The 15,690-nt window shown below is 41.6% G+C and overlaps 1 protein-coding gene across 2 annotated transcripts in view; it reads left to right on the top strand.

The window, feature by feature from the left end:
- Positions 1-15,690, top strand: part of Reln (reelin) — a 457,134-nt gene that overhangs the window by 307,288 nt on the left and 134,156 nt on the right. For both annotated transcript variants that reach the window (XM_031380095.1, XM_031380094.1), the window contains exon 20: positions 171-407. In XM_031380095.1, the coding sequence (XP_031235955.1) occupies positions 171-407 (237 nt within the window). The remainder of the gene's footprint in view (positions 1-170; positions 408-15,690) is intronic.

Here is a 15,690-nt window from a genome sequence, read left to right as displayed (position 1 = left end):
GGGGTGCTCAGGAACTATCCTGACTAATTGTTTAATATATCTGATCTTGGAGATTAGAGTTTTAAATAATTCAGTTTATTCAAGTACTTCCTTGGAAATGAAGTTTGTAGTATAAATATTTATAATTTAAGACAGCAAGGTATCTGAATTTTAACTTCTTTCCCCTTTAGAATAATCTCTGTAGAATTACCCGATGATGCAAGACAGTTTGGAATCCAGTTCAGATGGTGGCAGCCATACCATTCTTCCCAAGGAGAAGATGTGTGGGCCATTGATGAGATTGTCATGACCTCTGTCCTGTTCAACAGCATCAGTCTCGACTTTACCAATCTTGTGGAAGTCACTCAATCCCTGGGATTCTACCTTGGGAATGTTCAGCCATACTGTGGCCATGACTGGACGCTTTGGTAAGGATTTTGTTGTAATTTATAGAGCAGGAGGATGAACTTGTAGTCCATTCTGCACTAGGTCCGGGGTTGACAAAGATTGACTGAACATGATACATTAAAAACTTGGTGTTATATTTATGTCATCAGAATGAGGACAAAAGGAACCAAAATAAATAACTATAAAATTTCATAGTAATTAATTTAAGTTTTTTGTCTCAAAATTATATGTAGAGACCTTCTTCAAAAATTACTAATAATTAAAGCTATCACTGTATTATCCTTTCGTGGAGGGCTGTGATGATTGTACTGTGGTGTGAAATTGCATTAGTTGTTGGCTTATTAAAATTTCTCACAAGGAGTTGTATCTTTATGCTGTCATATGTAAAGTTCAAGAAGTTTGTTATCCCTGATTTATTAGCTTAGTTATTACTTTTAATCCATTTTCTCAAACAATATCAGCTCATCTAGTTAGTGATGCTGGTGAAGTTTCAAGACTGGAAAATATCCTAATTAAGATAGTCATTGCTTTTAGACTCTCCTTCCATTGGTAACTTACAAATGTAATTATATAACAAACAATAAGTAAATCATTTGAAGTATAATTAGTACTTCATCAACAGCAATAAAGAGGATACAGCAGTGACTGACAGGCTGATCACCTGGCAGAGAATTCCCCCCAGCCCTCAGAGGAGCCTACCTTAGAGCACCTCAGAGTAGTAGCATATGGCTGAAATCCCAGCACATGAGAGGTGAGAGCATAAAGATCCCATTCAAGATCACTCTTGGCTCTATAGGGAGTTTCTGTCCAGCCTGGGCTACTTACATAAGATGGAGACTCAGAGACAGAGATTTACCTTTGGAAACCTGGGAAGGTAGACATGGTGTATCTCACTGACTGAAAAGTAGAAAAATGAGGACATCCCAGCCATGTGGAAATTCCCAGAAAGAGAAATCCAGCTATGAGAGATTCTGTGGTGAAGGATGCCAAGACAAGAATGACCTTGGCATGCTCAAGCATCAGAAGGGAGGGTCATAGTGGGAGATCCTAGGCATTGAGAAAATAAGCTCATGTCAGGAATGGCAACCAAGAGACATTCAGAGACATTATAATGTTTTCTAGGCCCAAGAGAGCCCCAGATTCAAACGCTAGTCTAAATGATCCAAAAAGCTTCACCGCTGTGTCCGCTGCCCCTCCCGCCTCCCAATTCCCTTTTCACTATAAGCCTGACTAAGGAATAATTTCCTAAGAGACTTTTACTTCCTATCAAGTCATGATCAGACCAATTTAATTTCCTCCATATGAGTCAGGCTGAAAGCTAATCACTGCCATTGCCTCCAGAGAGTGTATCATAAATGACCTGTCGGTGGCCTTATCATAATTAGAGGGAAATTTTACACACCATTGCACAGCAAATTACCTTGGATGGGAACTGTGCATGTATGGTCACATCCCATGCACAGCAGGATAAAAATTGTAGCACAGAAATGGTGGGTAATGGAATGGAAGGATGGCTGGTCACTTTTGCTGTGAGCATGTCAGGCTAGACAGTGAAATTTCTACTTGGCTAACTAGAGAAAATTCTACTACATGACAGCCTCAGATGCTTTTTCCCCTAAGCCTGTAGCCCAATAAATAAATCAACTAAAATAAAGAGGGAAAGTGAACAAGAAAATAGAAAGATATGGACGAAAATGGGATTTATTAGAATTTTGTCCTTCTGAAGTTTTCAAGTGACCTGAATTAACAGTTATTCAGATTGGCCGTGTACCATAAGCCATGTCTCACAAGACTGTGTAGTAAATCTTTTTCAGCACTTTACTGTAACAAAGAGTCTTATCATGAATGCAAGTCCTAAACCACGTGTTTATTTTCATAAATAGTTAACATCTGCTCCAATAAACCCCCAAAGTTGCTGAGCACTTTAACACTCAAGTTGAATGCAAGATAACAGTGCTTTAATTTTTCTGCTTTGATCAAATCCTGTAAACAATGTCCTTTCACATAAGTCTGATGAATATCCTTAACCCACTACTGCTTTAATTTGTGGAGATTCATTTTACTTTATGAATTTACAATTGTAATTGTAAGTCTAGAAAACCATCAGAAAATAAAAATTGTGAGATCGCCGTGGGCACCTCAAGCAGCCCTGTAAGAGTTTCATTAACAGCGTATGCATGCGAGCAGTCAAATTTGACTTTCTGATCTTCTCTGAAACAAACAGGAGCTGTCTTAGTCACAGAACATCCGAGGAGATGTTCTGGCAGTGATAATGAGGCTAGAGAAACATATTAACCATTTTTAAAAGGACATGAAAAATGCTTCCTGCTCATTAAACTGAAGCAACATAGCAAGGCTCGCACTGCGCCGGCCTTAGTCAACGGCTTAGACTAAAACTCCTTCGTGGCTCTGTTTCTCTGCTGCTGCTGCTGCTGCTGCTGCTGCTGCTGCTGCTGCTGCTGCTGCTGCTGCTGCTGCTGCTGCTGAGGAGTGCATTGTCTAAAATCAGATGCAAACTTGTTTGGCAGTGTTGTTCAGAAACACTTGTTACAATATGGAAATTGGAGAGAAGGTATTGGCAAACTCTGTTGTTATTATCTCCTCCCAGTCCTCAACAGGAGCAATTGGTTTTTATTTTTGTTTTTTACACGTAGCATCCTTTGAGCATATTAGCTTATTAAGTAAAATGTCTTTAAATGTATTTGAAAGCATGGCCTCTACCCTGTGCCGACCCTGTTTCTCTCCAGGGAAATGTAGACATGGTCAGCCCTGAAAGACTGGTGTTAAATTAATGATGCTCGCTCGCCTCTTCCCAGCTGGGTGTTCATTTGGTTCTTATTTGAGACTCGTGACTTTCCATAAGCCTGGATTGTTGTGACCCAGACTGTTCTCCAGGGAAAACTTGGACAATTGCTTTTTCATTAGAACTAGAGTTAATATGCTGTGAGTCACTTAGAGTATGCCATTCGAAAGCACTTTTCACTGGGGAAAGCAATTGCTTCTAATGCTTGGCAGTGCCTTCCTTCTAGTCACTAAATCAGAATCTATATCTGCTTTAGTTATTTTTAAATAATTTTGAAACCTCTTAGACATATCTTTGTAAATGTTTTTAGTTGACATAGAATCCTTTCACCCTTCCCTCTCCTTTCCAGCCCCTCCCAGCTTCCTTCTCTCAGAACCCTTCTGATGACCCCTTCAAGTTGATAGACTCCTTTTCTTTGATTACTATTGTTGCATATGTACATGTATGGGTGCATATGGACAAACATATAAATACAAACTGCGGAGTCCATTTTTGTTTTTTGTGTATATATGGTTCCAGGCTGATCACACTGTGCCAGACAGCCAATAAAGAGGCTCATCCCTGGGAAAGGCTAATTCTCCTCCCAGGAGTCATTGGTTGCCTGCAGGGTTTTATGTTTTGGTTTTTTTTTTTGTTTTTTTTTTTTGTTCAGTTTACATCCTACTCACTGCCCTCCTCCCGGTCACTCCCTCCCATAGTCCTTTCCCCATTCTCCCTCCCCTTCTACTCTGAGGGGCTGCCCCCCCCCACACTGGGTATCCCTCCCTATCCTAGAACTTCAAGTCTCTGAGAGGCTAGGAACTTTCTCTCCCACTGAGGCCAGACAAGGCAGCCCAGCTAGTAGAACACATTCCATGTACAGGCTACAGCTTTTGTGATAGCCCCAGTTCTAATTGTTTGAGACCCACATGAAGATCAAGCTGCATACCTGCTACATACAAGTGGAGAAGCCTAGGTCGGTCTAGCCTGTGTATGTTCTTTGGTGGGTGGTTCAGATTCTGAGAGCCCCAAGGGTCCAGGTTAGTTGACTCTGTAGGTCTTGCTGTGGAGATCCCATCCCCTTTGGTACCCATAATCCTTCTCCTATACCACTATAAGGGTCCCTGTCTTAGGCAGGGTTTCTATTCCTGCACAAACATCATGACCATGAAGCAAGTTGGGGAGGAAAAGGTTTATTTAGCTTACTTCCACATTGCTATTTATCACTGAAGGAAGTCAGACTGGAACTCAAGCAGGTCATGAAGCAGGAGCTGATGCAGAGGCCACGGAGGGATGTTCCTTACTGGCTTGCTTCCCCTGGCTTGCTCAGCCTGCTCTCTTATAGAACCCAAGACTTCCAGCCCAGGGATGGCACCACCCACAAGGGGCCCTACCCCCTTGATCACTAATTGAGAAAATGCCCCACTTCTGGATCTCATGGAGTCACTTCCCCAACTGAAGCTCCCTTCTCTGTGATAACTCCATCCTATGTCAAGTTGACACACAAAACCAGCCACTACAGTCCCCAAGCTCCATCCACTGTTTGGCTGTGGGTGTCTGCATCTGTCTGAGTCAGCTGCTGGGTGGAGCCTCTCAGAGGACAACATGCTTCTGTCTGCCTGCAGTCTTTTGTTTAGCAAGAATGAAAACTTCTCCCTTCCACATTCCCATTCCCATTAATAGTGCCATTCTCTGGCCCTGTTTATGTAGACATTGCCAGAAGAGGCTGTTTCACAGCAGACTCCCCCATGATATTCCCTGAGCCATAAATGCAGGAGCTATGCTATGGATGTATCTGGTGAAGCTGGGCTCCACCCAGTCTATTGATCTGGGCCCTGTGTATAGTTGTGCTTTTCTGTGATGGTCCCCATTTGCTATAGAGGACTCTTTGAGAAAGGGTGTTTGTGAAACCTAGCTATGGGTATAAGGATAAGATTTGGAACTAGAGTCTAGTAAGGAATTTCACTGGTCTAGCAAAGTGGTGTAATGCCATTCTTTTGTAAGGTTCGTGACTGGCCCCCAAAAGCTGGTTTCTAGTACCAGGCATGACGTCCCTCCCTCCTGTTGAGTAGGTCCAGTTCCACACCTGTTGGCTGCCCCTTACTGCAAGTGCCACTTACTGCACTTGCATGCATGTCTTGCTGCTATGCTGGTAGAAGTCGTGGTTCCTAGGTGTTGCAGCTGGGCAGAACTGTTCAATTGCCTCTGATCTTTTGCAGCTTGCATAGTATTTTCTGAAACCATGGAAGTTAGACCACAGGAAAGAGGCCTTCAGGTCAGGTCCAGCTCAAGCCATCTGAGCCCTGGGTCATAAGTGCATGCTGTCTTTAGCACTGTGGGGATGTCTTTAACTTCTGAGTAACATCATGACCTATGTACATTATCTGTATTGTTTGAAGAATGTCACAAATTACCCTTACCAACCATTTGAAGGGAAGTGGTTGCATGAAACTGTAGTTTTTGTTTGAATACAGTTCTTATATGGAACACTGAACATACACTCACATACGCACACACACAGAGAGAGAGAGGGAGAGAGAGAGAGAAAGAGAATAATTTTAGATAAATACAAAATAATATGATTCCTTGAGACTTTAACAAATGACCTTGGTGACATTTGTCTCCTGTCACTTCCTTCCTCCCCACTTCCCAGTTAGAGCCTCCTCCTGTTACCTCTTTTCCCACTTCATATCACCTACCCCCTAATCCCCGCCTAAAGTAACCACACCTGTGGTCCTGTGTACTTGGCTGGTTTCTGTGGTTACTCTGTGTTATATATTTATATCTGAGGATTTAGAACTAGGAGCCACAGGTGAGAGAGACCATGTAGCATTTGCCTTTCTGAGTCTGGGTTACCCCATTCAGTACATGCATCTTAGGGTCACAATGGAATTAGCTGGGTTTTATCAAACTTAGACCTGGTTAACCCAACTGATAATAATATTAAAGGATATTAGCATCCCTTTGTCCTGTTTGAAGAACTGGCTAGATACCACAGGTGCAAAGCTATGGCTCCCATGTAGTAGCGACTGAGTGCCTGCTGTAGCATCAAGGCTTTGATTCTACGGAGTTCAGAGTCTAGCACTGCCTCTTGGAAGTTTGGAAACTCAAAGCAGGGAGATTTTTAAACAATGAGGAATTTTGAGAAATCTCTTTTGATTGAATATTTTTAAGAAGGTTGCAGTAAAGTGACTCGTGAAAATTAGGAATAACTGGGTTTTATTGTAGAATGGTGTAGAAGCAGACATTTCCGCCTTCTGCCTCCCCATCTCACCTTTGCCCTTCAGCACAGCCATAACCTAATGACCTCTCTAATTCCCATTCTGACCCCAGTCACTGTCCTGTCAGCTGGCCTCATTGCAGGGTGGCCCTTAATGAGGAGCTAGGAGTCAAGCAGAGCTCGCTCGCCAATGTGCACACTCTATTAACCTGTGAAGAAGGTGGCATGTTAATAGTTTCATTTTTATATCACCAAACACAATTCCCACCTCAAAACAGTAACACCAGAAATTCAGAAAATATATTCAGTTTTTCTGAATATATTTTCAACTCTGAATAGCTTTTCAACTCTGAATTGGAAGCAATAATATCTGCGTGCATGAAGACGTAAAGATTATGTGTGACGGGAAGTTCCCACCACAGTGTTCTCATCACTGACTGACTGAACGGAGGAAATGCATCTATACCACTGTGCTCACGTCCATAGTGTGAGAAGCATTCGTGAGTTTCAAAGATTAATAGATGTAATTTCATTTAGGTGACATGAACAAGCATGTCTTTAAAGAGATCAAAGCAAATTTACTAAGTAAGGTTTTGTTATATAAACCAGATTTGGTCCAGAAGGGGAGCGAGCGGTATGTAGCAGAGAGGTTGCTGGCCACACTTACTGTACTTTGTATTTTTCTTTCAATTTTCTCTATGACTGGTGGCTTATTTCAAGTATGTCTTCATAAGGTTTGAAGCAAGACAGGTAAGGGGTTAGGCAGCCCCAGACGTGTCTCATTGTAATTTAAAACAGTGTGTTTACAGTACAAAGAAGGAGAAATTTCTGCGGCTGCTAATAATTAAAGTAAAAATTAACATGAGGTTAAAAAAAAAAGCTGACATTTATGGCACCTGAAGAAAAGTAGATTTAATTAAAAGAAAAATTAATAGAGCATGCAACATAGAAGAATGTTGAAAGAAACACCTATGTACTTTGTAGGCTTTAAAGGTCCAAGTGCATGTCTGCTTCACTGAGACAGCCGTTACTTTAGTTCTAGATGAAACTTCCTTATATAAGTAAATCACGAGCTCTTGTCATGTTAGGTTTATATTTTAGAAAGAGGAATTTTTTTTAATGTTTGACTAGAAAGTGAAAGGACAACAGAAAGGAATTCAAATTAAACTAGGAATAACAAAAGATACCAGGGGGAAGATGGTAGCCCTGGATTTATGTTGGTAGAAGGGGGCACCCTGTGAAACTCTGCCTTCCTGTGAGTGAGCATCAGGTAGCGTAGTCAGCTCTGGACATGAGATATGAGACAGTGAGACCAGGTACGCAATGGGTAGCCCCACTTGAAAGGAACTAACGGTAGCATTCGACACTTTGTGTTCATGTCTCAAGGGAAATCTCCATTAAAATGGACCAGAAAATAGAATTTGCTTGTATGTTTTATTGAAAGCAGGAGCTACGTGCACAAAACTACAGAGCTAAAGAGAATGCTAAATATATGTTTGTTTTATATAAATTAGATGAAGTTCATATAGTCAGACATAGTAGTATACATTTGTAAAACAAGGTACTTAGCAGGCTGAGGTAGGAAAATTGTTTGAGGCCATGAGTTCTGGTGAGGCTAGGCAACCTAGTAAAACCTGATCTTAGTGGTTGGATAGTGGGAGAGATTAAAAAGATGGGTTAAGAGTCCTTGCTGTTCTTCCAGAGGACCCAGATTCAGTTCTCAGCACTGATTTTAATGGCTCACTTCCTAGGAAATCTGACATCCTCTTTTGGCCTCCGTGGGAGCTCTACACACATGCACATACACACAGAGAGACATGTATGTATTAATAAAAGTAAAAATAAATATCTTAATAAAAATGAGTAGGGCTGGCTCATTGGTAGAGCATTTGCCTGACATGTGCAAGAACCTGAGTTTATTCTCCTAAACTATGTTATAGCATCTAGAGTAGATGAGTAAATAAATAACAGTTCCTTTGCCATAACTGTTAGCAGAGAGAAACATGAAATTTATTGTTATATAATAATCATGTGATAACATAGCAGAATTGAATAATAATTAAAGTGTTCATATATAGAGATATTAAATATAGATATATACACACATACACATATATATACATATACATATGAATGCGACTAACTTACTGTTAAGGCATTTCTAGGCTATAAAAACCTTCTAGAAACATCAACTTGTATCACTGGATAACCAACAAGATTTCTGAGCTAACCTAGGAAGCCACCATTAGAGTTAATGTTTTTGCAAACTCCTCCTGGATTTGTATGAAAACTCAGCCACACAACACACACACACACACACACACACACACACACACACGAGAGAGAGAGAGAGAGAGAGAGAGAGAGAGAGAGAGAGAGATGAGAGAGAGAGAGAGGGAGAGAGAGAGAGAGAGACCATGCGTTTATTGGACAGACACCTTGAAAGCATGGGATCGTATTTGTTTAAATAACATTTAAACCTCGTTCATTTTGTTACATTTTTATATGTGTTTAGTGAATGTTAAGTCTTTTCTACAGATTTATTTTCATTTCTTTATTTCACTGTATTAGTCTAAATAAGACTTGTCAAAGAGGGGGCTTGGTACTAAGGTAGGGGTTGTGTTGTTGGTAAACACAGACAAAGGGGAGACTACACTGGTACTTAGCTGAAACTTTTGGCATCTCTGCTTCCTTATAAGGAAATATTAGTAGAGTCCTGGACTATCAAACAGAAATAATAGTCAAGTGAATCTTTCTAGGATTTTTAAAATTAAACATCAACCTATAACTTACATATTCATTATGTAAAATGAATTCATTAATGAAATTTCATTATTTGGTATTTTTTTAAAGGAAGTTTGGAGTCTTTCTACAAAGTCTATTAAAAGAGCATTGGATCAGCTAGAACTACTGATGAAGGAAAACAGTGAGAATGAGGCAGCTCCCAAGAGCTGCAAGGACCACTGAGTCAGGGTGCATGCCTAGTCTAGGGCTCGTAGCTGATAGACAGGGTAAATGCACTGGAAACCATTTCCTGTTACTCTCAGTAGCAGTGCAGAGTCCTCTCAGTACCTAAGACATTCAGTGCCTCTGAAAATTGCTAATGTAATTGAGCAGGACCCTACTAGCTTTACAGGTGATTTCCCTAAACTGCGGCCTATTTGCTAGGCTTTTTCACGATTAAGATTTCAGTACATAAAGCTTTCCATCTGTTGACAGACTAGTTTAATACATTGAACTGTTTCTTGATGGCACCACGGCACTGTTAATACAGGAAGTGTAGCAGTCAGTGTTAAGATGGCGACAGATAGAAAAGCCTTTTGCTTGCATGCACATCTTGCATTCTAAGAGAAAGGGCTCCGTAAACAGTAACACCATAAAAATGTTCTAGCCGATAAGGCTGAGAAGGGAAGGGGGTGGGGCTATCTAGAAAAGCAGTGAGGAGCCCATCTGGGAGGCATTAGTGTCCTGAGTAAAGCAAGAGATCATGATAGCAAATGGAGCAGGGGCTCTCCCTGAATCTGCCGCCTGCCTGTGGATCCCATTCCCCTAACTGGGCCACCTTGTCTGGCCCCAGTAGGAGAGGATGAGCCTGGTCCTGCAGTGACTTGATGGGTTGGGGGTGATACCCAAGGGGGCTCCCCCTTCTCGGAGGAGAGGACCTATGTGAGAGGGGTACTGGGAGAAGGGGGGCTGATAATGGGATATAAAGTGAATTAATCAAATAACTTAAAAGATCTGTGACAAAAATAGGGAGGCAGAGGGGCTCACAAAGAAAGACTAGGAGACTTTCTTTACTTAAAGAGTCTGTTCATGCAGTGGCTCTGTGGAGCAGTGTAAAATGCTGCAGTTATTTTCTAGCTGCTATCAAACTTCAACAAACAGTTTGAAACGGAGTTGAATCATGATCTTCCTTAGACTTTTAAAATTAACAGTGGCTGCTGTGTAGAACTTGGCTGTCAGAGAGGACAGGAGAAGCCATGAGTTCAGCTGGGAGACTTAACAGTGCCATCTGCATGCACTGTAGTGGAACTTGGGTCTGATGGTGGAAGTGGACAAAGGGCTTCCTCGATCCATTTTGGAGGACATGCTAGTGACCATGCCCAGGAACAGATACAGTGGTTGTGTTCCAAGAGTCAGGTTCTTATGTCAGAAAGATTGACTTTTCGAAATCATTATTTCTCCAAACTGAGATTACCCTAAATATCTCCCTTTGTAATAAGAATCTAAGGATGATTTCTACTCAACTAATTAACCGCTGATCAAACCAACAGTAAGAAAAATTTACAGTGATGGATCAGGTCTGTGGTTCTGTTTGGCTTGTTGAAATGGAAATTCAGTAAGTTGATACAACTTCTTTCTATGCACAATGGTTCCCAATCCCCTTGGTAGACCTTGGGTCGTTTGGCTGACCCGGTCCTAGCCTCCAGCTCTTCTGGCTGCCTGTCACTCAGTCCACTGCTTCCTCAGCAGGCCAAGCTCAGCACCTCGGCATAGCCCAGGTTTGGCCCAGTGCCAGTCCACGCCACTTTGTCCAAGTCTGGAGAAAGTCCAAGAGCTAGCAAATGTGTGTCATCTCTAAACCAGGGCCAGAAAATTACAAAAATGAAATATTTGTAAACACAACACGATGCCAACTTCATTAATTGCTAAACCTAATATTCATAAAACTTTGTGATATTGGAAATAACATTGGAGGACAGACTCCTGAATATGATGAGAAATTACAGCCAAATGTCTACTAAATTACCTGTAGCCAAAGAAGATTTAAAGGGAAAATTGCACAAGTACATCTGAAGATGTTCTGCAAATAGAAGTATTTTATCTAATGTGAGATGTTCATGCACATTAATACATTTGCTGTGATATAGGCTGGAGTTGCCACGATAAAAGATATCGGAATCTCTCATAAAAGACTTTGAATGTCTCTGCATTAGCATTCTCTGAACAGTGCATGTGGCTCTACACAGTTAGGGAGGATTGTGTCAATGCTCTTTCCTGTGTTTTCCCCTTCCCTTCATGCTCTACCTTCACACAGGGGAGTCAGGGGTGTCCACAGGACAGTGGTGGTAAAGGAGTAAATGAGGGCCCAGAAAGTTCCTGTCTGTGCAAATTGGCTCTGAGATGCTGTGCATATAATGGTTCTCGGCAGCCAGCAGCTGGAGATGAGCTGTAGTCATGGACAGAAGCAGAGGAACTGGAAAAACCAAAGGTTGATCACTTTCATTCTTCAACCGAGGCAGGGAGAATGTAGCAGTTGAGAGTGGCCCCTGGCGACTGCTCTACACACATGCACACCACACACTCACACACACAGAAACAAGCAGGTTCAATGATGGTTATGAGAAAGTACGTACCCTCCACCCACCAGTCTCTCCCTGGGGACACACACCCAAAAGTGTGTTACTGTTTTCTGCCACAGCTTGCTCCAACTGCTGAACGTTTCCTTCAGAATGTGCTCTGTGATGTACAAGAAAGCCTCACAGACTTGACCAAAGTCTTCAAAACCATTTTAGACCAACAGGTGTTTGTAACTTTTAAAACTGATTGCTTTTTTTAAAGTGACTGAGATTATCTCCTGGCATCTAGAAGGCCCCAGAAGAAAGGAGGGAGGTGAATTAGCTGCAAACGGAACTCTGAACAATTAAGAGTCAGGAAGAGCCCCTCCCTGTGGCTCCAACCAGTCTCCCACTTATCTGTACATCCTGCAATGTCTGCCTTTAAATCCACAGCACGTGGTTAGGTAGAAAGTGTCCATTTGAGCATAACCATTGTTTACACTGACTGGCAGCCTCTTTCTCTGGAGTCCCATCTCCCATCCTTCTAGCTCCTGTAATCTGAGTTTATCTAATCCCTTCGGAGGAGGGGTGATTGCTACATTTTATGCTCCGTTTGTTTACAAAGAGAGGTCCTTCTCTATAAAAGCTTGGTGACTAGCAGCCAAGTAGCTTGAGCAACGCTTTTGATTGACTAAAGAGTATATCTAACTTAGAGTCTGTCCCTGACTTCAAGAACTATGCTGAGAGAATGAGCTCAGGACTGGAAAAACTGAAGAACAGAAGCTTCCTTTCCTACATTTTGGAATTATAAAGACAAGCAGAGGAAAGCAGATGGCGGAGACAAAACACCTAAGAAGAGCCTGAAACAGGTGCTAAGAGCACGTGCATTCCAAAATAGTTTTAATTGACAACATAACCCTGAAATCTCAACTAGACAAACAAGGTGGGGGAGGTTAGCCACTCAGAAACCCACAAAGATTTCTCAAAAACCCCCCTTGAACAAATATGTGGTATGATGCATTATGTGAAGAAACACCAGGTCTGTTCTGATGAAATCAGCTTTTCTATAAAAATAAATATGATATTTGGAAATACCCTGCTCAGGATAACAAGCCCAGTTGAGAGAGTAGCTGAGAAGCTGTAGAGAATAACCCAGAAATATTAACAAACCAGATAATCATATGAATATGGCATCTTAAGCCAACACGTTTACCACTTGCTGATGGAAACCACATAGCAAAAAGTGCCTCGCTGCTTTTGGAGCTGTAAACGAGAATGAGCAGTGAACTCTCAAGGAAATGGTGCTGGGAAAGGTGTGTTGATTAGAGCAGAGAGCAGAGCCTTCGCATCCCTTTCCCTCTGGCCTCCCTAGAAGCCTAGAGACCAGTAACAGAGGTCGCTTGGTGGGCGAGGGGGGAGACCCACAAAGATGAAGACAGAAAGGGCTGCCACACACTGTGGACCCCAGAGAGGCGGCCATAATGCAGAACTTGTCAGAATTACCAAAGGGAAATAACAGTTTTCACAGTTCAGGCTGGTTTAAATACCAATGGTTTGCTTTCATTCTCAGTTAATCAAAGTCACAAAAACACATGAGGATCTAGGTAAGACGTAGTGAGCAGGCAACGTTTTTGAAAATTATATTTTACAAATAAAAAGCACGTCTCTTTCAGGTGGTCATTGGACATTTGTAAAATCTAAGTCTGAACGGGGATCAGAGGAGGTCTCACCAGGAATAATAATCAACACCAGAAGCAGGACCCAATGGCTCAAAGGCTATGCTGCTGAAAATGCTTCCACTGTGTTTAGAGGAGGCAAACACCTCCCTGTAAACTGAGCACTAATCATCTCTGCCAAGAGCAGAGTAGTACCGTTAGCTTATCTGACACGCTGTATGTCCTCAGTGTGTGGAGAACTCTTCCAAATCAACAAGCAAAAGATTAACTCTACTTTTTGAAACTTGGGCAAAATACATAGAAAGTACTGTGTCCCCCCCACAAAAATGCAAATAGCTTTCTAATGTCCATAGTAATCAAAATAGCAGACAAAGAGACTCCGGACATGAAGTAGCCATTATGAAAGCTCTTGTCAGTACCCATAATGGCAGGTCTAACAGTGAGGACCACCAGTCGTTACTGATGTTCTTGGCAAGTGCAACTTGTGGAATCTCCTGGAGACAGCATGTCAGTTTCCATGTAAGTGTGCGCTTGCTTAAGTGCACAGCTTTAACTCTAGGACTTTTTATCCAGGGGAACTAACTGGGCAAGTGCACAAAGAACCACACAGACGCACATTGTATAAACATTGTTTACAATGGTGAAAGTGGATGCGCTTCTCTAGAGTTCCCTACATAGAGATTGGCTGTCTTCACTGACAATTACAATGTCTTGCTGTATGCTTTCAGTACAGGATGATGATAATAAAATCATTGTAAAAAAAAAAAAAAAGGAAAAGGCAACAACATAATGGTTGTTATGGGAGCAAAAGTATGTGTGTGTGCATACACACATGTATGCATATGTGTGTATATGTAAGTAAGAAAAATGTCTGGAAATATGTATGTCTGCCAAGGTCCTGCCTCAGCTTCAGGAGGGTCCTGAGAAAGGCAGAAATGGGCACGGCGCTGATTCAATAATGCCTCCGAGTCAGTAGTAGATGCAAGCTGCTGGTTCAGGTACTCTCTCTGCTCCCTAACAATTCTCAGTATGCTTTATTCTTCAACTTCAGCTTAAGCAAGCCTAATAGCTTGATAACTAGAGAGAGCCTGAAGACAGTCTTTTATTTACTAAAGCTACATCATCAAAGCTTTAATCAGAGTTAATAATTACCAAGAATTCTTAGAGTTCCATAAACTCTATGATAAACTCTACCAGATAAAGAGTCCCAGCCGCTGTTTCCTTAGAGCAGAACCAAACACTAAACAAAAGCCCATTTCCTCCTAGGTTTCCACAGCCTGTTTTTTATGAGTAACTGGGCACAGCTCTTCTGGTTTTCTGGTACAGCAGACAGCAGTCTTTAGCAACTGCTTCCATGTAAGAAAATGTAGAAAAATGACAAACTACTAAAATTAAAATGAGTTTTGAGTTTATGTGAGTAAAATGGTTAGTTCTCTCTAATATCTTTCCAGGCATTGTTATCTCCAATTCTTCAATCAGCCAGAAAAACAGAATAATAACTTTCTATATGTTTCTACATCATACTTTAATTCTTTAATCTTTATTTCCTTTTCCTAGAAATTCCATAGTTTCATGTACTCTCCTTCTGATACTACTTATTCCTAAATTATATATATATATATATATATATATATATATATATATATAAAAATTCCCTTTTTTTTTCTATCCATACCCTTTCTTCCTGAAACCATTCTAACTCTCTATCCTTAATGCATCCAAGTTTACCCTAGCTAGTGAGTGCAGCAGTCATTGGGCCAGAGGGTGTATGTGCTTTCTCATGATTCTAAATTCAAAGCCATGCCTGGCAATGAACCATTTCCAAAATGGACCCCGTAAGCTTTTATGATCCTTGTGGTTATGTTGTCTAGATCCTTTCCCATGGCCCTGAAGGCCAAGTGGAGCCTGTTCCTCATCCTCCACAGCCTCATGACCACCTCCATTCCTCATTCCTGGAAACTGCATCTGCTTCATTTACTATGGCGTGATTAGCTCTGAGTAATACGGGAAGTATATTTCCCAGAAAGAAAGACTGAAAATAGAGTAGTAAAGACAGCAGATCAGCTTTGGGGCAATAGCAACCATCAACACACGTGGGGCCATGGGATCAATTGCCTGGCAATGCTCCAGGGACAGGGACTGTGTCATAACTCCCCTTAAACAGCCATACCAGACCCAGCATATGTCAAAATATAAACAATAGTCATCTCTACATAGTGGAATTGCAGCCACTAAAACAATATGGTTTGTGTTATAATAATGTAGAAATGACATCTGAAGCCGGGCGGTGGTGGCGCGCGCCTTTAATCCCAGCACTTGGGAGGCAGAGGCAGGAGGATTTCTGAG

This window comes from Mastomys coucha, unplaced genomic scaffold, assembly GCF_008632895.1.
Source record: "Mastomys coucha isolate ucsf_1 unplaced genomic scaffold, UCSF_Mcou_1 pScaffold19, whole genome shotgun sequence".
Lineage (NCBI taxonomy): Eukaryota > Metazoa > Chordata > Mammalia > Rodentia > Muridae > Mastomys > Mastomys coucha.
This window is presented reverse-complemented; position numbering and strand designations above follow the sequence as displayed.